The sequence below is a fragment of the Kogia breviceps genome, chromosome 8 (assembly GCF_026419965.1).
Source record: "Kogia breviceps isolate mKogBre1 chromosome 8, mKogBre1 haplotype 1, whole genome shotgun sequence".
In the NCBI taxonomy this organism is placed as follows: Eukaryota; Metazoa; Chordata; class Mammalia; order Artiodactyla; family Physeteridae; genus Kogia; species Kogia breviceps.
In genome coordinates, this window is record NC_081317.1 from 105,778,348 (window position 1) to 105,802,721 (window position 24,374).

General features: G+C 44.2%; 1 protein-coding gene across 2 annotated transcripts in view; it reads left to right on the forward strand.

The window, feature by feature from the left end:
• The window catches only part of DOCK5 (dedicator of cytokinesis 5), a 219,521-nt gene that overhangs the window by 73,237 nt on the left and 121,910 nt on the right, over positions 1-24,374 (forward strand). For both annotated transcript variants that reach the window (XM_067039910.1, XM_059071707.2), the window contains exons 3-5: positions 10,736-10,776; positions 15,815-15,870; positions 17,613-17,709. In XM_067039910.1, coding sequence (XP_066896011.1) covers positions 10,736-10,776; positions 15,815-15,870; positions 17,613-17,709 — 194 coding nt within the window. The remainder of the gene's footprint in view (positions 1-10,735; positions 10,777-15,814; positions 15,871-17,612; positions 17,710-24,374) is intronic.

Consider the following 24,374-nt stretch of genomic DNA (forward strand, 5'->3'; position numbering starts at 1 on the left):
CAGTAGTTGTGGCACGTGGGCTCAGTAGTTGTGGCGCACGGGCTCTAGAGCGCAGGCTCAGTAGTTGCGGCACATGGGCCTAGTTGCTCCGTGGCACGTGGGATCTTTCCAGCCCAGGGCTCGAACCCGTGTCCCCTGCGTTGGCAGGCGGACTCTTGACCACGGCGTCACCAAGGAAGCCCCCTTCAGTGTATCTTGTTTGATGAGATGATTCCTCAGCCACAAACCTGTACCCCTTTCTCATCCATCTTGCAAATATTGGTGTGATGATAACAAAACCAATAGAAGAATAAGGTATGGCAAATTAATTGCTGCTGCTGAGAAAGCTACGTGTTGCATCCATTCATTTGGGCTTGCTTGAACTGGTTGTATAAGTTAGAGAAACGGACCACAGAAGAGGGGAATTAGAGCCAAGAGCCAGAAGGACGAACGGCTGCCAGGATTACTTTGCTTTAGAAAAGAAAGAAAGAAAGGAAAGGCCATAGCTAGAAAGTTGAAAGGGAATGGGCAAACCAGAGTCAGTAGGTTGATTAGGCTGGAGGAGGTTCTTTCTTCCCTCTCACTGAGCTTCAGGGGTGTCTGTGAGGTCACAGAGAGATTTCCCAGTTTTGTGGGGGACGTTTGTGGGACCCCTCCATTCTGTCGGCTGTGACTTGGTTCCCACTCCTCCCGCTGGCCCACTGCCTGGACCAGGTGTCCCCGTTTGTCTGCGGAGGTGTGTGCTGCTTGAAAGGAGAAGTCTTACCATCACCATCTATGGTAGGCAACCAGAGCAAACCTCCGCCTGTTAGCTATGCAGTTAGATTTTACGAGGTGAGGAAACGGGGGAGGCAAAAGGAATGTTCTGGTGGAAGGATGTTTGACAGATCAAAGCCTTCATGACTTGAAATTAATAGCTGAAGAAATGGAGTTCCGCAGAGCTAGTGAGCGCAGAACCAGGATGGAGACCCAGGCCTTTTGATTTCAATGAATCTTCCTTATAAGGAGCACTGCCTCTTCTTTTCTGGCCTCCTGGGCAGGTGCCCGGGCCCCACCCCACTCTGCCTACTGGACATAGGATTCCCGGGAGAGAGGCGAAGGGTGTCTCAGACCTTGCAGTCAGATCTCAGCCCAGAGGAGCAGATTTTAGTGGACCTTCCATCAGTCTATTCCATCCATGGCCACTAGCTCCAGGAAGTCCTCTTTCTCATTAATATATTCATCAGAAGTTTATTGAGTGTCTGCTGTGTGCCAGGTACCGCAAAGACAGGTCTCTTTCTTGTTCATTCAAGAAATAAAAGATGGAAACCACATCTCTTTCTTTTCTGCTGCCTTGCCGTGCTTATGCATGTGGGGTTTATATTGAGAGGATTCTGTGGCCAGGCTTCCCTCCTCCCATCCCCCCAGCAGGGGAGCTGAGGGGGCAGCGAACTATGAACTGGGCAGTAGGAGACCTGTGCTCGGACCCCCAGCTTAGCTAGTAAGTCACTGCTCGACTTTGGACAACCTGTTCAGTTCCTTGCCTGTGTTTCCTCTTTTTGAGGTGAGGGTGTTAAGTTTCCGTGAACTCTGAGTTCTTTGGAGCTCAGACTTCCAGCGGTTACTGGATGTACCTGTCTCAGAGGCACAAAATGGATCAGATCATTAACCCAGATGACTGATTTGTCTCACAAAAAGTTATCGAAGAATAGAATCGTCTTTTACTGTCTTTGCATCCCTCCACCTTCTGCCTTTGAACTTAGTTTCAAAAGCCTCCCTGAGATGGTCCTTGCATTCAGAAAGTGGACATCCTGAACCCCCCCAGGGCTCTGTGCTGCCTTCAGATAAAGATGCAGCAACCAAGCCGGCTGTCCCGGGAGGGGTTTGCACCCAGTGTGGCTACTTCTCAGCTTCCCTAGAGGGAGGGACCTCAGCCATCTCTCCGAGGGACACTTACTGGGGATGGGGAGGGCAGGCTGTGGCCATGGAAACCTGACAGGCTTACCTGGCGCAGGAGGGATGGAACTTTGACCTTGGCCTAATTAACTGTGCTTCACCCAGGTAGCTACCAGGCCAGTGACACTTAAAGAAACAACAGGACTTAGCACCTGCTTCTCCTCTGTGGACCCTCGCCTGACACACACACACAGTGAGGGTACATAGAAACAACGGCTCCCTATCTGTTTCTTGCTTTTAATTCCCGGGAGGTCAAACGTCATTTATTTATGATCACACAACAGTGTGAACGTGTTTAATGCCAATGAACTGTATACTTAAAAATGGTTAAAATGTTAAATTTTATGTTATGTATAACTTACCACCATAAAAAATAACTTATTGATGGAGGGGGCGGAGAGGAAACAAATTTATCCTGGGACTGCAAAATGAGGAGAGGTTTTGCAAAATGCTCCGTGCCTTACACATCTAAATGGTGCTTTTATGGTTCAAAAAGATCTTCAGAGTCCCAGTCAGTAATTGCCTTCAGCATATTCTTACCCTCGCTTTGTGTGCCAGTCTCCAAGCATTACCGTTAAAGGGCCCTTTGTAGCCGCACAGCACAGGGAGATCAGCTCGGGGCTTTGTGACCACCTAGAGGGGCGGGATAGGGAGGGCGGGAGGGAGACGCAAGAGGGAGGAGATATGGGGATATATGTATATGTATCGCTGATTCACTTTGTTATGCAGCAGAAACTAACACACCCGTTGTAAAGCAGTTCTACTCCAATAAAGATGTTAAAAAAAGGGCCTTTTGTATTTCATTATTTGTTTACTATCTATTGCCTTCCTCCCTGAAGACAGTGTCTGGCAGCTGGGGTTGAATAAGTGTTTTTATGTATAATAAATGAGTGACCCCATTAGCGGTGTGAATCTTGAGCTGCAGTTGCTTGTCCGCAGAGAGAATTCTCTAACCACATACACTGAAGTAAGCCCACCTCCACTTGTCACTCTTTTTTTTTTTTTTAATTTTAACTCGAAGTATGGTTGATTTACAGTGCTGTTAGTTTCAGGTGTACAGCAAAGTGATTCATTTACACATACATATACTTATGTATGTATTTATTTTTTTTTAATTTATTTTTTTTTGTGGTACGCGGGCCTCTCACTGCTGTGGCCTCTCCCGTTGCGGAGCACAGGCTCCGGACGCGCAGGCTCAGCGGCCATGGCTCACGGGCCCAGCCGCTCCGCGGCATGTGGGATCTTCCCGGACCGGGGCACGAACCCGCGTCCCCTGCATCGGCAGGCGGACTCTCAACCACTGTGCCACCAGGGAAGCCCTGTATTTATTCTTTTTTCAGATTCCTTTCCCTTATAGGTTATTATAAAATATTGAGTAGAGTTCCCTGGGATATATAGTAAGCCCTTGTTGGTTATCTATTTTATATATAGTAGTTTGTAATGTTCATCCCAAACTCCTAATTTATCCCTGCCTCCAACTTTTCCCCTTTGGTGACCATAAGTTTGTTTTCTAAGTCTGTGAGTCTGTTTCTGTTTTTGTGAATAAGTTCATTTGCATCATTGTTTTAGATTCCACATGCATATGATATTTGTCTTTCTCTGTCTAACTTAACCTCACTTAGTACGATAATCTCTAGGTCCATCCACGTTGCTGCAAATGGCATTATTTCATTCTTTTTTTTATGGCTGAGTAATAGTCCTTTGTATATAAATACCACATCTTCTTTATCCGTTCTTCCGTCGATGAACATTTAGGCACATCTTGGCTTTTGTAAATAGTGCTGCAGTGAACGCTGGGGTGCATTGTCCCTCCTTTCATCCCTTTTAGCCCTTTATGAAATGACTTTTTTCGTAGCCGTGTGTGTTCACATGTATACGTTTTTCTCTTCCTGTTATAAAACAAGACCAAGAAGGATGGAGATGTTGTAGGTCTTGTTCTCCTAAGCATCTGTTTGTTGAATGAATAAATGAATCTCCGACGTGTGTTGAACTTTTGGAAATAGCAGGACTCGTTCAGAATCACTTCTGGAGCACAAAGTGAATAAGATTAATACTATCATTGGGGAGGCACAGAACAAAGTAGAAGCAGTGGAGAGATTGGAGTAAAAGCTCTGATTTTTCACATGGGACTCAAACTGGTTTCAAGGTAGTTTCCAACAAAAATGTTCAGTAATATTTGAGCAGTGCCTTTAGGGTTGAATTCTGTGTCACTTTGAGTTGGATACTTTGTCATATTCATTTGCCAGTGTACATTTGTCATGGTTTTTTAGAAATTGCAGTCAAATGTATATACAGTGAAATGCACTCATCTTAGGGATACAATTCAAGGAGTTTTAACAAATGAATGTACCCCATGTGCCTAATACTCCAGTCAAGATATAGAATATTTCCTGTGCTCCAGGAAGTTCCCTATCCCCTTCTTCATATAATTCCCACTCCCAAAAAACAACTGCTCTTCTAATTTAGATTACCACAGATTGATTAGTTTGCCTGCTCTTCAACTTTATATAAATGGAATTATGCGTGTCTGTTGTGTTTGGTTTCTTTTATTCAACGTAATGTTTTTTAGGTTCACCCATGATGTTGCTTATAACTGCAGTTCATTCCATTTTATCGCCAACTAATATTCCATTATATGAATATCCACAGTTTGTTGATACTCTATCGATGTACATATTGATGGGTTCCAGTTTTGGGCTATTAAGAATGCTTCGATAAGTATTCTCGTAAAGTATTCTTACAGATACAGGTTTTCATTGACCTTGAGGAAATACTTAGGAGTGTGGGGATATTTCTGGGTCATAGGTCATGTGTATCTTTAATCTTAAAAGAAACTTCCAGTAATGTAAGAGAGTTCCAATTAGCCATATCCAGTCAGTCTTTTTTAAATTTAGCTATTCTGGTGGGTGTATAATAGTATCTCATGTCTTTTTTTAAAAGTATCATTTGCATTAAGTAAAATTCACCCATTGAGTGTAGTTCAGCAGGTCTTTTGACAAATGCATGCAATCGTGAAACACCACCCCAATCCAGAGATAGGACAATTCTGTCGGCCCCCCAGAATTCTCCTGTCTCCCTTTATAGTCAAATCCACGGCACCCTCAACCTTGATCTATTTTCTTTCCCTATTTTGTGCGTTTGCCTAGTCCTGGCTTACCAAGAAGTGTATGCAGTGGTTTTTTGGTTTTTTTTTTTTTTTTTTTTTTTGCGGTATGCGGGCCTCTCACTGTTGTGGCCTCTCCCGTTGCGGAGCACAGGCTCCGGACGCACAGGCTCAGCGGCCATGGCTCACGGGCTTAGTTGCTCCACGGCATGTGGGATCTTCCCGGACCAGGGCACGAACCCGTGTCTCCTGCACCCGCAGGCGGATTCTCAACCGCTGCGCCACCAGGGAAGCCCTGGTTTTTTTTTTAATGCAGTGTATTTAAAAAAAATTTTGTCATTGTCATAAATGATATAGTTTTAAAAGTGAAGTCATTTCTACAAAGTTTATAATGAAAATCAACAGTCCTTTCCCAATTCTTCTTGGTTTCTGATTCCATTTTCATCTCCTTCAGCCAATTTTGTGATATATGCCTTTTTCATTTCCAAATAACTATGCTTGTATTACTTGGCTATTTCCATTTTTATTTATTCACTGCTCTTTATGGAAGGTAAGGAGTTTGTTCTCTTATACTACTCACCAAGCACACATATACGTATTTGTCCCTAATGGAGCTCTCCCAATATATAGATATATCATAATTTTTTTGTTTTTTTAAAAATAGTTATTATTTAGATTATTGTGCCCACGGGGTATCAGCAAGCAGAACCTATCCGTGTACCTTGATAACATTTCCTTTCTTGAATACTGGGTTTTTCTAGAAGTGTTATTTCTTTTTTCTTGGTTGTCTGTGGACCTACCTCTTATTTCATAGCCAGACTTCCTGACAAAATCATTTGCCTCCCTCTAATATGTTCCGACAATTGAGATAATTTCACGGTTCCATTTTTTTCCGTGGATTTGTTCCTCATGGAATCCTCTGTCCTCTGGCTTCAGTTTGGCCTGGATGCTCTCTGGGCCAGCTCCAGGGCTTCTTTCTGAGATCTCCGTCAGCTGTTATCAGGGTCAGAGAAATAGAAACCAAACAGGTATGTCAGCAGAGCTAGGGCTAATATGCATGTGTGTATAAATATAGATGAACGCCTCTATGAATTTTGCCCTCTCTACGCATTTTAAAAGTCACGAGTACATGGGGATACCTTCAATTCCAACTCGGCATCACAGGGTTCATTCTCGTGCTTTCGCTTTCTGTACTTGTAACTCCCTTCTGTGACAGCAGGAAGCCTGGCTTCCACTACTTCTAATATGTTTGCGTGTTGGATCCATTCCCCCGCGTGTAACCCCTCCCCATCTTCATTACCACCTTCTCCCACGTGGACGGCTTCCTCACCTCTGATACCCCGTGGCAGTCCACCCCCGCCCCAAGTCCTGTGTGGACGGCCTTCTCCTCACCCCACTCAGGCTCTGACTCCCCCTGTGAGCCCCACACACCCACATGGATGCGCACCTTGTTCTGCTTGGGCCCTGACAACCCGTGCCAGCCTGGTGCCGTGCGGGTCCTGCCGCCCACACCTTTGCAGATGCCTGAGTTGCCCCACCCCACCTAATAGCTCAGGGCTCACTTGTTAGGATGGGAAGCAGAAGACCAGGTAGGTCTCCTGACTCTGTCTCCTATTCCCTAGAGTTTTTCTTTTTTCAGTCTCCTCCTACCAAAGAAGAATACCGTCCACTCATTTGCTTACACCCGAGGCCTAAGTGCCCCTTAAGTGTTAGCCTTTCCTCCCCCAGTTAATGGCTAGTCCCAGCTGAGTCATGAGCAACTCTTAGCGATTCAAAATAGGTCCTGCGTCTTTTCATCTCTCCCCGTTTTCGTTGTACCTGCCAGTCTCCTCACTGGTGTCCTTTCTCCACTGTGTCTCACCTCGACAATCCATTCTTATAGAGCAGCCAGCATGATCTTTTAAAAGTGTGAGGCATGACGTCATTTAGAACCTTCCAGGGGATTCCCCTTGTGCTCAGGATCAAACCCCAGTTCCTCCATGGTCCATGATACCTATGTGTGTGGTGCATCACCAGGGGAACTCTTTAGAAACATGCCGTCCCCCCCCCCCCGAATCCAGTTAAATCAGAGTATTTGGGGATGTGGCCCAGGCATTGGTATTTTGAATCTGATAGGCAGTCAGGGCCCAGAATCCTACCTTCCTCTAACCACCTTGTTGCCGTCTCCTCTTTCGTGACTGGTTCCATTTAGCTTCTCACAGTGGCCTCTCCTTGGCCACCTTATGTGACATCATGCCCCACGTTTACTAATCACTCTCTGCCATGTGCTCTCCTTTTATGCTTCTTCCTTGCACTGTCATTCTCTGAGATCATCGTCTGTCTATCTATATGTATTTGTTTTACATTAGAGTGTAATCTTCATGGTAACTCTTGCTCTCCACTGCATCATGGTATCTAAACTAGTGCTTGATAAATATTTGTTGAATGGTTGCATGTAGAGGGGGCGGGGAGCCGAGTAAGGGACCTGTGCTATGGGAGCCAGCAAGTGGGCAGTGGCCAGAGATGCATCTGGACAGGTGAGGTGAAATGGAGCAGGTGATGGAGTCTTGGCTGATGGAGACGATCTGAGAAACCAGGTAAAGTAAGCGACTTTGACAATGGAATTAGGGACTCTCTGATATTTTTAAATTGGAGAGGACAGATTTTTATTCTGGAATGGGGCAGTCCCAGGAAAAGAGAAATGACTTTTCCTGAACCGAAGAGCAACCCTTAGCGTAGAGTCGCTTTTGATGTTCCACATGGTTACTGGAAGCTTACTTTTCGAGACGGTCATTTCACCTAATTATAAGTGAGACTAGTCCTCTGGACTCAACCGTCCCCCCACCATTTCCTTCATTTTCTAACTTAAGAAAGCATCTGAGACTCTGACCAGTTCACACAACTCATTGATTATAGCTGCTTGTTGATATGCATTCACTAGCATACCATAGTTAACTGTAATTATCTTGCTTTAAATGTTGGGATTAATTGGAAAATCATGTTCTTGCTTGTATCACAACCCGGGTTGGTAATGTGGAAATGAGCAAACCTACTCTTGAACCATTACTAATCCCTTGCATTTAAGCTATTGAATTTATGGAGTCCTGACAGTCTATGATGAAAACTCCAGAGATAGACAATGTTGTGTTACTACCTAATGCCAAGGAACTTGAACGTTCACTTCTGTAAAATTCAGTGTGGTAATTTGAGCCTTTAGATAGAGGTTATGCTCACACCACAATTCTAGAGAAGACTTAGGGGGTTAAAAAAAAAAGTTTTCAAAAATGACAGGTTTCGGAAGTATAATTCTGTGATGGACAGCTGTGCAAAAACATTATTGACAAAAGTACAGATAAATTCTCCTCTGAAAGTGGACCCAGTCTGTGTTGTAACATCTTGGGTTTATAGGACGTAGAGAGATGAAAACTGCTTGGAAGAGACTAAAGTCTTGTTTCTCAGCTTGCCTCCCCCTCCCCAGCCCAGGATGGAGTTGAAGCCACTTATTCACGCAAAAGTCATTTTACTATTTTTTAATAAGTTTATTTTATTTTTTATTTTTGGCTGTGTTAGATCTCTGTTGCTGTGCTCAGGCTTTCTCTATTTGCCGTGCGCGGGCTTCTCATTGCTGTGGCTTCTCGTTGCGGAGCATGGGCTCTAGGTGCGCGGGCTTCAGCAGTTGCGGCTCGCAGGCTTCAGTAATTGTGGCTCCTGGGCTCTGGAATGCAGTCTCAGTACCTGTGACTCACGGGCTTAGCTGCTCCGCGGCATATGGGGTCTATCTTCCTGGACCAGGGCTCAAACACGTGTCCCCTGCCTTGGCAGGCGGATTCTTAACCACTGTGCCACCAGGGAAGTCCCGCAAAAGTCATTTTCACGTGTTAGCAGAACCAAGCAAGTGTGTGTAGATGGGTGAAGACTCTTGAGGCCTGGAAGAATTGTTTGGTGTGGGTATAACTGGGTCTCGCGTGCATTTTGGCATCTTAAATTAGGAGCAGTGTTTTCCTGTTCAGATATCTTTTTGTCAACCATGGGCCTTGATGCAAACCTATAACCAGTTCGCAGCATAATACCCCATTCTAACTGGTAAAATATAGCAAAATCCTTAACATGTGTGAATACTGACAGTTTAAAATTTGTGAAATTATTAGTAAATCCATGCTCAAAGAAGGTAAATTCAACTCTCTGCTTTAACATATCCCAAACAGATTGCGTGTCCAGTGTTGGATGATTTTATATAGAACAAATTACAAGAGAGTTCTAGAATGCTATTAACAGCTGCCTGAAATATTTTTTTAATTTTTTTTTTATTGAAGTGTAGTTGATTTACAGTGTTGTGTTAGCTTCTGGTCTACAGCAAAGTGATTCAGTTATATATGTTCTTTTTTTGTATTCTTTTCCATTATAGTTTATTACAGGATATCGGATATAGTTCCCTGTGCTCTACAGTAGGACCTTGTCGTTTATCCATTCTATATAGTGCTTCTATGAACATTGGAGTGTGTGTATATTTTCCAGTTATATAATAGTTTTGTCCAGAAATATGATGTCTAAAGTTTTCATTACAGCCTGCGTCTGCTCACTGTGTGTGTATGGCTATTTTACACATCTGGACCACAGACAACAGGGTTTACTTAAGCAAGATGACCACACTGATGCCTCATGGGCATGGGGAATGAGGAAAATTATTACAGTGAATTACCTATAGTAGGTGCTCAATAAATATTTTGTATACAATATCTGTTTATGGACAGATTAGATTAGTATACTCCCTTTACAGGATAAAGGGTGGGGAAAACATCTGGAGGAATATGTGTATTGATTAGAATTTTTTTTTGCGATACGCGGGCCTCTCACTGTTGTGGCCTCTCCCGTTGCGGGGCACAGGCTCCGGACGCTCAGGCTCAGCGGCCATGGCTCACGGGCTCAGCGTTCCGCGGCACGTGGGATCTTCCCGGACCGGGGCACGAACCCATGTCCCCTGCATCGGCAGGCGGACTCCCAACCACTGCGCCACCAGGGAAGCCCCTGATCAGAGTTTTTAAAAGGAAGTTAAAGACTTTACTTAAAGCCTCGTTAAGCAAACACATAAAATCTTTTCATTGTAGGGGGTATTGTAGCATTGCCAAGAATTGTTTAAAATGTTGTTTCATTATTTATTTCAGTTTGTTTTTAGGTGTAAATATTTATATATATAAGATTTGCTACTCCGATTTAAAATTGTTCCAGAATATTGGTTCTTAGCCTGGGAACTTGGGGAGGAGGGAAGTATGAGTAGGAGAGAAAGCAAGAGGGAGAGCATATATAAAAATTATTTTAAGATATCTATTTTAATAGTGTAATCTATTGTAATAGTATAAGGTGACTTTCAGAATGTATATAAATGGATGAAAGTTCATATTCACTTATACAAAAACATTCATTGAATGCTGGGAGGTGTTAAGGTGCTGAGAGGTTGGGCTGCCTTCTGTCTTGTTTTTTTGTTGTTGTTCTATCCTTTCTCCAAAGGAGTAGGGAAGAGGCATGGTTCTAAGTGAATTTTAAATCCTTTAGTTATCAAGAGAATAAAGCTCTGAAATAGATCTAGATTTTTATTGCATAATAAACCAGAATGCTCATATTGTCCGCTAAATGTCTCCTGGATTCCATCCCAGTATCCTAACAAGATGAGGACGTATATTGCTAATGTCTTTATATTGTCCCAGATAACAAAAGATTTTGTGTTCTCTTCTACCCTGACAGGTTGGTACAGAGGATATACCCTCCAAAATAAATCTAAAAAGGTATGGCTTATCGTTTTAGTTTGACATCTGTGTGCTAGTTTTGTGTGGTCGTATCTGATTCCATTATCTGCTGTCTGTAGACCTCGCTTGCTTTCTCTTTGACGGCTCCTCTTTAGATTTGAAAGCAAATTCTCTGACCTGGGCCATATTTCCCGCCAGCCAACTCAAGGATAAAGGCCAGAGGTGAATTTGACACCGCAGGTAGGGCCTCTGCGGACTTCTCGGTCACACAGGGACATTGCTCTGTTTTGCGGGGGGAACCTGGGCTTCTCCCTTTATTCTTTAGTTCCAGTGCTGAAATCCCAGAACCAAAGGGTCTCCCCATTTCCACTTGACTCTTTCCTTTATTAAAAAAATGGTTAAATCAGAGTAGTCGTTTTCAAACTGAAATCAGTAGGGTGGGTTATAACCAACATTTTCTTAAAAACAACACTGAAAAATAGAAAGAGAATAGAATGCGACAGTAAGTAGTGTTTCAGGAAACTTTTGTGTTAGGTGTATATTTTACAGTATTTTATGTATTTTTCATGATATTTTATGATAGTAGTGCCGGGTTGCTGTCTCATCATGGGCAAAGAGTTTGAAAAATACTGACCCTCGTGGGTTCCTTTCGGCAGTGCCAAAGCTGCTAATCATCAAGCTAAAGAAAATCTGTGAGTTAGGTTAATACCCCCTCAGTTTATTTTAGGTCAGGTCAGCGCTTTTGCTGTGACACTGCGCGTTGGGACAGCATAGCCTGTCAGCACTTTCTTTTGAAAAGAACAAAGTGGATAGGGTCGTACTATTTCACAGTTAGTTCACATGCAAAATAGTGAATTGGGAGGGGTGAGAGAAACATTTCAGAATTTATCAACAGCTAAGTAAAAAAAACACAAAACAAAAAAACCCCTCACAAATCCACAGGTTTTACTCTTCAGATATGGCACAATACAGAAGTGGCGCTAGCACACAGTCTCAAAAGAGCTACGGGCCCAGAAAAACACTTTCCCACAAGGTGTAGGGCCATTTAAAACCAGGACTGTCCTGGACTTCCCTGGTGGTCCAGTGGTTAAGGCTCTGTGCTTCCAATGCAGCGGGCTTGGGTTCGATTTCTGGTCAGGGAACTAAAGTCCCATGTGCTGCGTGGTACGGCCAAACAACCCCCAAAACAGGACTGTCCTACTCAAGCTTTCTATGTTGTTAACTCTCAGATAACACTCAGTATTTACACGTGTGTGTGTACACACACAGTTTGTTAACTCTGACAATTTAATAATCTACCAAAATAAAGGCGTATTTGCTTTTGATGCAGCTATCAACTCCCACAATTTTGATCCTTTTATCCCTCCCCAAATCCTGATGCTGAATTTTTCTACCCACAGTTAGATGCTTGTGCCCCGTGTCTTCATTTGCAGCTTAATTATAATGAAAATAATTATAAATTATTTGATTAAGTGAATAATCTCTTGCTGACTTAAGTTTCCCCGGGCTTTCACATAAGGACCTAAGATAGCAGACGTTCTGGGGTGAATGAGAGCATGATAGGACCAAAGCAGAAGACCTTTTCTTCTGGGATGCTTGTTAGCTAGAGAACCTAGTTTACAGCCACCTCTGCTTCTTGGTTTGGGTTTAACCCTATAGTGTTTATTTTACTCATAATTATGGAGGTAGTTACTTTTCAAAGCATGAATAGAGTGAACAATTTTGAAGTTCTAAATTTCGTCAAGAGCAGCAATACTTATGTCACCTAATTACCAATCCTTTAAAAAAAAAGTTAATTTAAAAACATAAACAAAAATCCACTCTCAGATAAGATCATATGAACTTTAAGATCAAAGGGAATTTTTTAACTGGTGAATGTGAATTGTGTTGAAAGGAGGCCCCAGACCACAGTTTCCCCTTTCAGAGAGTAAGAATCTGCATGCAGCCTCTAAGAGTCTTTCGGACATCTCTAAGGCACCCTGTGATATACATCAGAATCCATCTGTTGTCTGCTTTGGAAAGTGGGTGGATGGGGTGCTTCACTAAGATCTAAATGACAAGGTCTCGGTGTGTTTTAAATTTTCTTGAAACCCTTTTAAACTTCCAATCTCACTCTTGAAAAGAATGATTTCAGTAAGAGCTTTTCTTAGTTCTTGATAACTAAACTTCGTAGTTCAGTGAAATAATAGTACAGACAAGGGCCATGCATTTCCTTGTTGACTTATAAGTTGCAATATCTTTCTAGTAGGAAAAACAAGGAATTCCAAGTCAGCTGTCACGAATTATACTCAACTTTGACACCCCTTCATTAGGGAATCCAGCCTAGCTGAAATGCTTTTCCTAATGCTATTTCCTTGTTTGCCAGTCTTTAGGGGAAGAGCTGTTTGAAAAGCCTATTGTTTTAATGGAAATTTTTGGTGTTATTTACAAGCAGACCTAACCGGTTAGAGTGGTGATAAAACATGCTAGTGGTTTTACAAATGGAAGAAGCCAAGAGCTTTGCAGAAACTGATTATTGATCCTGGCAGGATTATGGAATTATGGATACGGGCAATATCTGGAAAATAATTAGTTCATTTTTTTTTCCCCCTCAAGTGGGTAGGTTGCATTGAGAAAGCACAAGCAAAACTGAGAGATAGGCTGTAAATCAGAAATATAGGTTTATTCTGGCTTTCTGTGTGTCAGAATGGTGTAGGAAAAGGCCTACAGCCTCAGTTTTACCAGAGCAATTAAATGGCTGTTAAGTGGACATGTGTTGTCATGGAAGGATGACACCTGCAAGTAACAGAGTGAAAATACAACAAAATAGATACTCTCTTAATATGAAAATCATGTCTGTATACCCAGTATAAATTATCTGCTTATGATCTGCTTAGACATCACAAAATAAACCACTTGTATTACGAATGTTTCTATTTTGGATTTCTCCCAGTTATGAGGAGACCAGTCATCAGATTATAGATGTATGAAACAGTTAATTGGTGCTTTATCTTTTTGATTTGAAAAATCTTCTGCCAGGATATTCCTTGGGACCAGCAGTGTTACGTCTCGTTTTAACCTGCAAACATGGCTCCTGATAACCGCTATGCTGAGTGGTTTCAACGCTCCACCTTTTTATGATCTCTGGACAACTTTTTTTATTGTCGTAAAATATACTTGATAAAAAATTTACTACTTTAACTCTTCCACAATGTACAGTAGTTCAGGGGTACTAAGTACATTCACATTGTTGTGCAGCCGTACCACGATCCAACTCTAGAACTTTTTCATTATCCCAAACTGAAACTCTGTACGCATTAAACACTAACTTACCCTTCCTCCCTCCTCCAGCCCCTGTTAAGCCCGGTTCTACTTCTGTCCCTATGAATTTGACTACTCTAGGTCCTTCATACAAGTGAGATCAGGCAGTAATTGTCCTTCTGTGTCTGTCTTGTTTCACTCAGCATCCTGTCATCAAGGTGAGTGCTAAGCACCCAAGCCTCCTCCTTCTCCACAAAGATCATCGTCCACAAAACATTTACCTCAACCTAGCGGAGAGAAGAAACACCCAAGGTTTCTTAGGCATCCTAAGGACAGATCTGGAGCTCCAGAACCCCGTTAACCTGGCCCCAAAGGAATTACACACACATTGAATTTTTGTTTGTATGTAACTCTTGGATTGGTTTTCCAAAATCACTCTGAATCCTGTCCCTAATAATGAAAGAGGTCCGTGTTACCTTGTCTCTATGTGTGTTCTGGGTCGTCATCAGGAAGAGGGTTGGGATAATGCTTTCTCACTCATGTGCTGCACACTTGCCCGTTTCTCAGCGCGAGGAAGGGCGGGCACGCCTGTACTTTTTTTTGGTTCTTCCTGCCTGGCGGGAAAGGGTGGCCATTTTGCTTCTGACTCAGGCGGTGGCAGGATCCACCTTTGTCATCACCAATGCTGGCAGCAGCACACTCTCAAATTGTCTTGCTGTTTCCTGTTTCATTGGCAAAGGATTAAAAGAGGGAAAGGAGAGGATCGCTCAGATAAACATGGCACATAACACTAGACGCGAGACCAGCCCGGCTTGAAATGCACTAGTTTTCTGGCTCTGAATGGATTAAGGATCGCTGGGTACACACGCATCTCTGACCCAGTCTCCCAGGGAGTGAGCTATCCCTCTCCCACCTTGTGGTCAGTCTCCCCTGACCTTGGGTGCCCACGTGGTCGCACTTCTACAGGCTCAGGGCTATGAGCAGTTGAGCCAGTGGGGCCCGTTGAACAGCTTCTTCTGCTTCTCCTGGTCTGGCCTGAAAAGTACCATAAAACAGGGACCAGCAGTGCTTTTCTAGATGGCAGCGTCTCTGTTTACTGAGGAGCATATCATGCGGTTGAATAACAGAAGCTTTCGGCTTTTAAGAAAACTCACATCCATGGCTTGCTTCCTGTTGCTTAGATCCAATCTTCAGTTCTGCAGTTTTTACCCACCGCTTTTCAGTGCTTCTCTTAGGTCTTTCTGGGCTTAGTTTTCCCGTGGGCAATGTCACAATACTGCCGACGAATTGCCTCTTAGGGACATAGAATGGAGAGCAATTTGAGACCGAAAAGTGCTCAAAATAACCAGATAACAAGTCCTAATTGAGTCCATGCATTTTGTTTAAGTGAAAGTGCTGAGGGGAATGACTCTAGAAGAATCACTACAATTTTACGGGCCACTAAGTACATAGCCCTCCATCTCACTAATTATATGAAACCCTTTAAGGGAAGCATATCATGGCATGTAGGACCTGGAGGGGTTTTAGGATCTCACTGTTAAACACTTTACCATTATGGCAGCTCTGAGCTGACCCGGACACGTGTACCTGGTCATTTACAGAGCATTTATTTTATGCTCTCTGAACCCAAGGATTAATTTATACCTTTTCAGTGTTTCAGGCTTGCTTTCATTTAGGTAGGCAGGTGATGTAATTGATGTCCTGCAACCTTGACTGCAAACTGTAGCTGTTGTCCAGGCGTCCTTGCCCCTCCCCCACTCATCCTTGCTGCTGTCTGTGCTCTTTACTTTGGGCTGAGATTTTCACGGCCACTTAACCCAAGTTCTTCTCTCCGTAGGGTATTTTCCCTGAAACGTATATCCATTTGAAAGAGGCCACTGTAGAAGACCGTGGGTAAGTTCTAACGTAGGAAGACTCCTAACAGGTGAGGAAGATGTAAACTATCCTTATAGATTTTATGAAGTCAGAAAATATCATTTTGTGCATTATTGCCTCAGCTCATCAATTGCACTTCTCGGATGAAAGGGAAATGAATAAAAACTTTTTCCTGACATCCTTCCTTCTTCTGTCTTCTTTTTTGATACTTATTTCTTCCCCAGAACAGTAAAGACAGATAATGAACAGAGAGGGCCTTTACTTTCCTCTGGCACTGGCTGCTCACTGATCGCATGCATGTGTGTGTGCGTGTGTGTGTGTGTGTGCGCGCGCGCGTGCACGCCTGAGTGTCCACGCTCGTGAATATTTGGTGCTCTTTGGCCCTTAAGACCTGAGAGCCGCCTGTTCGCGAACCTTGGGGTTTGATAGGTGAGCATACAACATCCTGCACTATTCAGCTCTGAACCTTGGACAAGTCAGTGCACCTGGGGCTTTCCCCCTGCAAATCAGAGAAAACAAATCTGTCCCCACGTAGGTCATGAACTTGATATGAAATTATGAACTAACTAATGTGTGCCAATGCGCTCTGCAGAGAAAATCCACTTAGCTGGTGAGCGAGCAGGCAGGAGAGTTAAGGAGGGAATACAGAGAGCCTGGAGCAGGAATCCCGGGGCCGTTAGAGAGTGTGGAGTGGGTCACAGAGGCACTCTGGCTAACAGCTGCAGAGAACATTCTCAGCCATAAGTTCTGCACCCTCGTTTTATAGACGAGAGATGGAGACGTGCCCAAATTCGCACATAATCAGGGCTGAAAAGCAGGTGTCTTGCCCTCCTGGAGAATCTTCTTTCTGATTCCTAGGCAGCCTCCGGGGTCACTTACAGCCACGTTGGTAGAAGGGCAGGGTTGGGGGCATATTCCCACCAACTAGTGTTGCCAGGTAAAATGCAGGATGCCCAGTTAAATTTGAAATTCAGATAACAAGTAATTTTTTACATGCATGTCTCAGATATTTCCTGAGACATACTTAGGCTTAAAAATTATTTTAATCTGTCTGAAAGCCAAACCTAACGGGGTGTCTTGTATTCTTTTTTACACCTGGCAATCCCACCACTAATCCCCGTTTGTTTGCTTGCTTTCTCTCTTTTCTCCTTTTGCTAATCATAAAAGTACCAGACGGGATTTATGCGCATGAGTGTCAGGTTTGCCTTGTTAAGAGTCTGCTGTAAGTGAGGATTTGGGTATATGTACGTTTTCTGTGCAGTGAGACGGCAGATGAGAAGCAAACCTAGTACCACTGCAAAAGAGGGTCCACCTCAGTCCCACAGCAGGTCCTGTGTGAGGCTCTAAGCCCCAGGACCCTTGGGCCATGAACACTTCTCCACCCACCCACCCTCCCGAATGAAATGGCTCCTTGGCAGAACCAGCGAAAGTAGTGGCTTTGGGCTTCCATCCCTGGCAGTGGCTGCAGCCAGCCTGGTTGGTATCTGAAGCTCCTGTAAAAATCCAGAATGGGGAGATAGAGGCTGGGCTGTATACCCGTTCATTACGAGAATCGTGGTGTGTTAAGCTCTTTCTCTTTTCTCAGCTGCTTGATGTGATAAAAATTCTCTACCCAAACCTTCCCTAAATGGACAAGGGTTTTTTTGATGGAAGCCCAACCAGCCCATTCCCATCTTTGAGTTGTGGGGGTCATGACCCCCATCAAGAAAAGCCATGGTGATCCACCCAGAGTGAAGGGAGCATCTGTCTTTTCTCTTTAGGCAGCACGAGACTGTGATTCCCGGGGAGCTGCCACTGGTACAGGAGCTCACCTCGACACTGCGGGAATGGGCCGTCATCTGGCGCAAGCTCTACGTGGTGAGTTTGCCCCTGGTGCGTGGAGCCTGTGGCATTATTCCTGGGCCCTCAGCCCGCCTGTTCTGCTGCCAGGGATCGGCCACTCATTAGCTCTCTGGATGGAGTGGGTGTATCTTACCTGGACAGCGCAATGGCTTATAACCAGCAGATTCCCATTTTCACCCTGTAGAGCGGTTGATGATGTGGGTGGTGGAGGAGGTGGGCATAATCATTAGGTCAGTATTTTCCCAACTCGCATGCTGATTGTAAAGTTATAAGGATAATAAGAGCTGCAAACACATCGTCCCTACTATGTCCCGGGAACTGTTGATCCTCATAACACTCCTATAAAGTAGCTGTAATTATTACCAGTTTATCAATGGGGAAATTGAGGGACCTGCTCTTAGCCTCTGTGTGTATCCCAGTGAATAGACATTTGTCACTGTTTCAGTGCTCAGCCCCATGAGGGCTCCTGTGAGGGTGCACTCTCTACCTTCTGTGTACCTTACCGATGCTGAAACATGAATCACGTTAAACCATGCTCTGAAGAGTCTTCTTTTTGAGGCCAACTCATAGTACCATTTCTCACAACAATGGTTTGACCTTAGGATGCTAATAAGATATGCCAGGTCAGTGGGAAATGACACAGGAACCAACACATTCTCTCCCTGATAAACCATAAACACAAGTTTTGTGTGTGGGTTTGCAATCAAGGCCAGGTAAATCTAGCACTTAATAATATTATCAGGCTGAGAACACCTGGGGCAGCCATCTTGCAGGAGGCCAAGAACTCTGAGTCTGGCGTCAGGAAGCCTGCACCCATGTCCACTTTAGGAAGCTCCTTTCTCAGACACTGGAATGCACAGACAGCGTTTTCTGAAGTTTCCTCTTTCCTGGAGACCTTGTAGGTAGGCATCATTAGGTCTTGCCTTCTGTAGGCATCTTCCAGGCTTCCATGGCTGACTAAGAATTCCTATGAATGTACTGATATATTCCCTGGTCCAATGTGTGAATGAGATTAGTCAGGACTCGACTCAATGCCCGGCAGCCAGTCTCTTATGTGGCTTAGTTCATCTAAGTTTTTTTCAGTCATATATTGATTCTACATTTTAACTCTCAAAAGCCAATCTTACTAAGTAACTGGGAGCACCTCACTCTAGACCCTCATACTAAAAACAAGAATCAAAACTCATTCTAGAGCTTCCCTGGTGGCGCAGTGGTTGAGAGTCTGCCTGCCGATGCAGGGGACGCGGGTTCGTGCCCCGGTCTGGGAAGATCCCACATGCCACGGAGCGGCTGGGCCCGTGAGCCATGGCCGCTGAGCCTGCGCGTCCGGAGCCTGTGCTCCGCAATGGGAGAGAACACAGCAGTGAGAGGCCCGTGTACCGCAAAAAAAAAAAAAAAAAAACAAAACTCATTCTAGCATAACTTCTAGCAGTTAGTATAAGATATTTCATTTCCCAGGGCTTTGGTTTCCCAGGGTGGAGCATAACAATAGAAATCACCAACCCATTCTGTGGAAAAGCACGTGATTTTTCTCTGCCTGCACATCCTTCAAGGCCCCACTGAAGTCCTTTTTTCTTCATAATGTGTCTCTAAACACACCAATCCATAATGTTTCCTTCTGGACTGTGGGAGCACTTCCTCCTGAACCAATCATCTGGCCCCTGGGGCACAGTGCCTTGTAATGCAAGTGATCTTTTGATCTCTTTATGTTTCATCGAGGAGAGAGCTAACCTGTAAATTCTTAAATCATGAGCCGGGGAGAGATGCTGTTTTAAGCCCTTTGGCCTACATCGATCATCTTGTCCTTCTATTGAAAGCACTCTCTGGTTCCGGTTAATTGATGGTTAGTGGTGGGTGTAACAAGGTTGATGGATGGGTTAGTTCCTTAACATAGTCTTTCTGGAAATTGGCGAGTGGTGAAAAATGTATTAGCTAATAAGTACTGGGAAATGAGATTTTTATAGCTGTAATCTACAAGAGTGGAGAGTATGAATGAGCTAGAGTTTTCTTCCTGCTAAAACACAACTCTTGTGCTTAGTTCATGATCTGTGTCTAGTACATGTTTACAGATAATTGTGCCAAGTCTGCTATTGACTAGGAATGAGAAATAAGTGAGACAGGGAGGAAGAAATATGATTCATGTATTTGGGCTTCTAAAATCTTTTAAGCTCTGGTTGAGGATTTCCTATGTGGAAGTTCCACTATTTATTAGCAGAATTGAGTTCTAAGTTAAAAAAAAAAAAAAAAAAGAAAAAGAGAGAAAGAAAATTCCACTCTCCTCTCGCGGGGCAGCACATTTCCCATCTTAATCTTGACGTCTCATAAAATAATTATTTTGTTATTGTGAGTTATTTTTTAGATGTCTTATAGCTGCAATTGGTGGACTAACAGGCCTTCATTGTGGGGATCTTAATCAGTTGATAGGGCTGAAACTCTGCTGCTTTTGATAGCATGCTCACCCATTCAGAAATGATCCATTTCAAATGGAAATCTTGGCTTTTGCTTTTTTTTCTGTCCCTTCCTAAAGCATTGACAGTTCACTTCAGACAGAATTTCTGAAATGCTTTCTCAAAAATCTGTATGTCAAAGTAGCCAGCCTTGGGGCTTCCCTGGTGGTCCAGTGGGTAAGACTCCACGCTCCCAATCCAGGGGGCCCAGGTTCGATCCTTGGTCGGGGAACTAGATCCCACATGCCGCAACTCAGAGCCTACGTGCTGCAAATAAACATGCTGCAATGAAGATCCTGCATGCTGCAACTAAGACCCAGCGCAGCCTAGATAAATAAATAAATATTATTTTTAAAAAGTAACAAGCCTTAAATATTATGGTTCACTGGGAAAAAAGTTAAGAGAACCCAGATCTGTAGGTTTCAATCGCTCCCCCCACCTCCCGGAGACATGTGAGCGTGTACACACACACACACACACACACACACACACACACTTTAAAAAAAAAATTTTTTTTTAAATTTTTTAATTTATTTATTTTTGACTGCACTGGGTCTTTGTTGCTGCGCGCGGGCTTTCTCTAGTTGCGGCGAGAGGAGGCTGTTCTTCATTGTGGTGTGCGGGCTTCTCATTGCGGTGGCTTCTCTTGCTGCGGAGCATGGGTTCTAGGCACACGAGCTTCAGTAGTTGTGGCGTATGGGCTCAGTAGTTGTGGTGCACGGACTCAGTAGCTGTGGCTCACGGGCTCTAAAGCGCAGGCTCAGTAGTTGTGGCACATGGGCTGAGTTGCTCTGCGGCATGTGAGATCTTCCCGGACCAGGGCTCGAACCCTTGTCCCCTGCATTGGTAGGTGGATTCTTAACCACTGCACCACCAGGGAGGCCCCACACAAGCATTTTTATCGGTGTTTGCCTTCTGATTCTGTGTGTAAGTTCCTTCAGTCTGTGTAAAGGTGAATACAGGCTTTCCTAATCTACATCAGTACTTTTATCTCTCATGCATTTTCTCCCACAGATTATGAAACCAGGCATTGTGTTTGGTGTCTTTAAAGACATCCTAGCGCCTCCGCCTTTCTCCACATTTCTTAGTTCTCTTCTTTTCAGTCTCAGTTCATGAGAAATTTAGGAGGTAGGTACAGAGTCTTAAGTGAGAGGAAGTTGCAGTCCACTAACCAGGTTAAGCCCAGCCATGTAGACACAGGTAATTATTCTAGAAGGGAAAGATATTTGTATAGCTGTGATTTCTTTTTAGAAGTCATACCATAACCTTGTGAAATTACCATAAATATGTTTTAAAGTGGGGATGTGGCGGCCATGCCAAGGAGAGAGGAACCCACCCATCCAGAGTAGAAAGAAGAAATGGTAATTCCCGCACGTTCCTTTTTTCTCTTTGTTATATTAGTATTATTTATGAATTTATTATCTTTCCTGTATTCTTTGGAGAAGAAGCAAGCTGTAGGGGACAGACAGGGGACTAGGGCCCTGCCCTAACTGACTCTGGTTTTGGACGAAGTGCTTGAAGTCTCCAAGTGTCTGCTGGATTTTACCCATCTGTTAAAACGATGCAAAATCTGCCTTGTTTACTCCATAGCGTTGTGAGGGTATAAAAAGAAATCATCGTGCAGGCAGACCCTCAAGGACTCTGCAAACGTGAGCATGAGAGTCTTGATGTCTTAGCTGGAAAGAGTCGCGCCCTGGACGTCCTCCCTATGGGCAGCCTGGGAGACTCTGAAGCTCCCTTCCCTGTCCCCCCTTATCCAAGGTCACTTCCTTTGTCTTGTGTTGTGGTCTTAGGCGGAGCGGCCTTGGGCACTCAGTAGCTAGTCTATGTGTTTCTCCCCATAGATAGTGAGCCTCCTTAGCTTAGGTTCCAGTCCAAGAGACAGGGGTCATTCCGGAAAGGAAAAGGGAAGCATGCGGATGCTGCATGCAAATGCACTGCAGTTTCTGACGAGCTTTGCCTGCACTGCTTGCTGATCTTCCTCCATTGGAACCTATGTACCGGGCATTTTCAGTGCTTGATCAGGAAAGGAGGGAACACTGTGAAGGAGGACGTGGTTGCCTGGTGAAATGGCAAAACTGGGGGCATTGGGGTCGGACAGGCGGTTGGTTCTTAAATTCTGACTTGCTGGGAATTCCCTGGCGGTCCAGTGGTTAGGACTCCGTGCTCTCACTGCTGAGGGCCCGGGTTCAATCCCTGGTCGGGGCTGCGTGGCCAAAAAAAAAAAAAAAAAATTCTGACTTGCTCCCTTACTTGGTATGCACTTTTATATTCAGAAAAAAATAACGAACCCAGTAATAGTTAGTGCAAACAAACAAACAAACCCAAGCAGAAAGAACACAGATTCTGCAGGCAGGGATCTTGGTTAAGACAAGTCAAAGGACTTCCTAAGTTTTCCTTTCCTTGGCTTCAGTGGTAATTGTATATTACACATGCCTTGCAGATTTGCCGTAGAATTCAATGAGATAATCTGTGTCACATTCCTTGGGACAGTGCCTGCACATTGTCGTCAAAATGTGACAGCCCCTGACTTACTACACTGCTTCAGCAAAGAGCTGATTCATGTTGAAAAGTGTTAGGAGGACTAGATCCACATGGAATTTTGCCCTAAGGTAGTTTAAGGGTGTACCTGCCACCTACCGGGTGGGCTCCCTTCCAGCCCTAGAGTTACTTAGCTATGCTAGGTGGATAGTCTTTAAGTATTCCATTCATTGTTTTCTGTTGCCTCTCAGGGTCTTGCGGGTTTTCCCCAGCCGTAAAAGTAGATCCGGTGAGCTGAACTTGGCTTCTTTTCCTTCTTCCCTGCCATGCGAATTGCCTCAGCTAGAAGGGCGGACCCCTATGCATTGATTTCTACACAATGGTTGGATGTAATTTCTAAGTTTACCTTTCCAGTGACAACCCAATTATACTTTTTGAATACGCACAAATCTGCACCCCACGTCATACTTATCCTATTTTCTCAACTAAAAATCAGGTCTTGAAAACTGACAAGTTGGAGGTATATTTGTGGGGACGTCGGGACAAGACTTTTTGGAAAAGGAGCTGTCCCAGGAATTCTGAGGTGTTTGGTCATCATAAACATACTCTCTAATGCCGCACCCTGAGATTAAATGCAGTGCTGTTTCCCACCTTCCAGTGGGCGAAATGGTTTGGTGAGGTTTAGTCAGCCAGGCTGTTTTGTTCATAGAAGTTGGGCACGCTGAATCCTGATCCGATTTTCTTATGGAAAAGACATTGCAGAAGAGCCTGATGGTGGAAGGTGGTTAATACAGCTTGCTGAATCAGGTGAACTTAATGGCTAAAATGCAGTTCATTGAAAGGATTGATCTCCTCTCATTGAAAATTTACCAGCAAAAGAGAACCTTGGACTGGCCTACAGTCCTGTAAAAATCTAGAGCAGAGAAAGTGCCTGTCACCAAGGCGGGGGTGGGGGTGGGGGGGTGGGGTGGGGAGACTTGCCGGACACCACGAATTGCCCTTTCATCCCATCTTTGCATATCCAGGCCGATTAAAGCTACTCAAGTCTAATCTTTTTGAAATGGTTATTGCTGGCTGCTGGCGCATATGCTCTGAAGTGTAATTAAGCTGATCTCAAAGTTGAAACTGGCGTCTGATCGCTTATTACTAGGGACAGAAAATTCCTATAGAAAGCTTCGTCCTGGTGTCAGGGCCTTTCACCTGTGAGTTGCAAGCCCTGGTTTGGTGCATGGCTCTCACGAGAGGCAGTTGGAGATGGGGCGACGGCCAGAACAGGGCAGAGGTGGCGCTTTGGGTGTTCTTCCAGTTTTGTTTTCCTCTGACTTTGGTGCCTGGCTTCCAGGATTTCCTGTACTACTTCCAGAGGCAAAAACTGTCTTTTACTGGAATCTTCTCTTTAAAAAAATCGAGCTTTTGCTAGTCAGGCCAAGCCTTTAGCCGACAGAGAGAAAAAGCACTAGGATGGATGGGAAGAGAGTCAGGGCCCCTGCGGATTCACATCCTCCCAGAGCTAAGGGTCAACGCAGCACAGGACACAGAAAGACCAAGACACCAACCATCCTGGTTCCCGGAAGGTCCAGATACTCAGAAAAGACATGAGATTCATTGCGAAGAGCTATATACAGGGGAAATTTGATATAGAGCCACCACACTGTGTGAGTACATCAGGACTGAGATGGTCCTGAGTCAAGATATATTTAATCAGGAGGAGTAATTGAATTTAATGTCTCAGCCATAGACTTCAAGACTCTT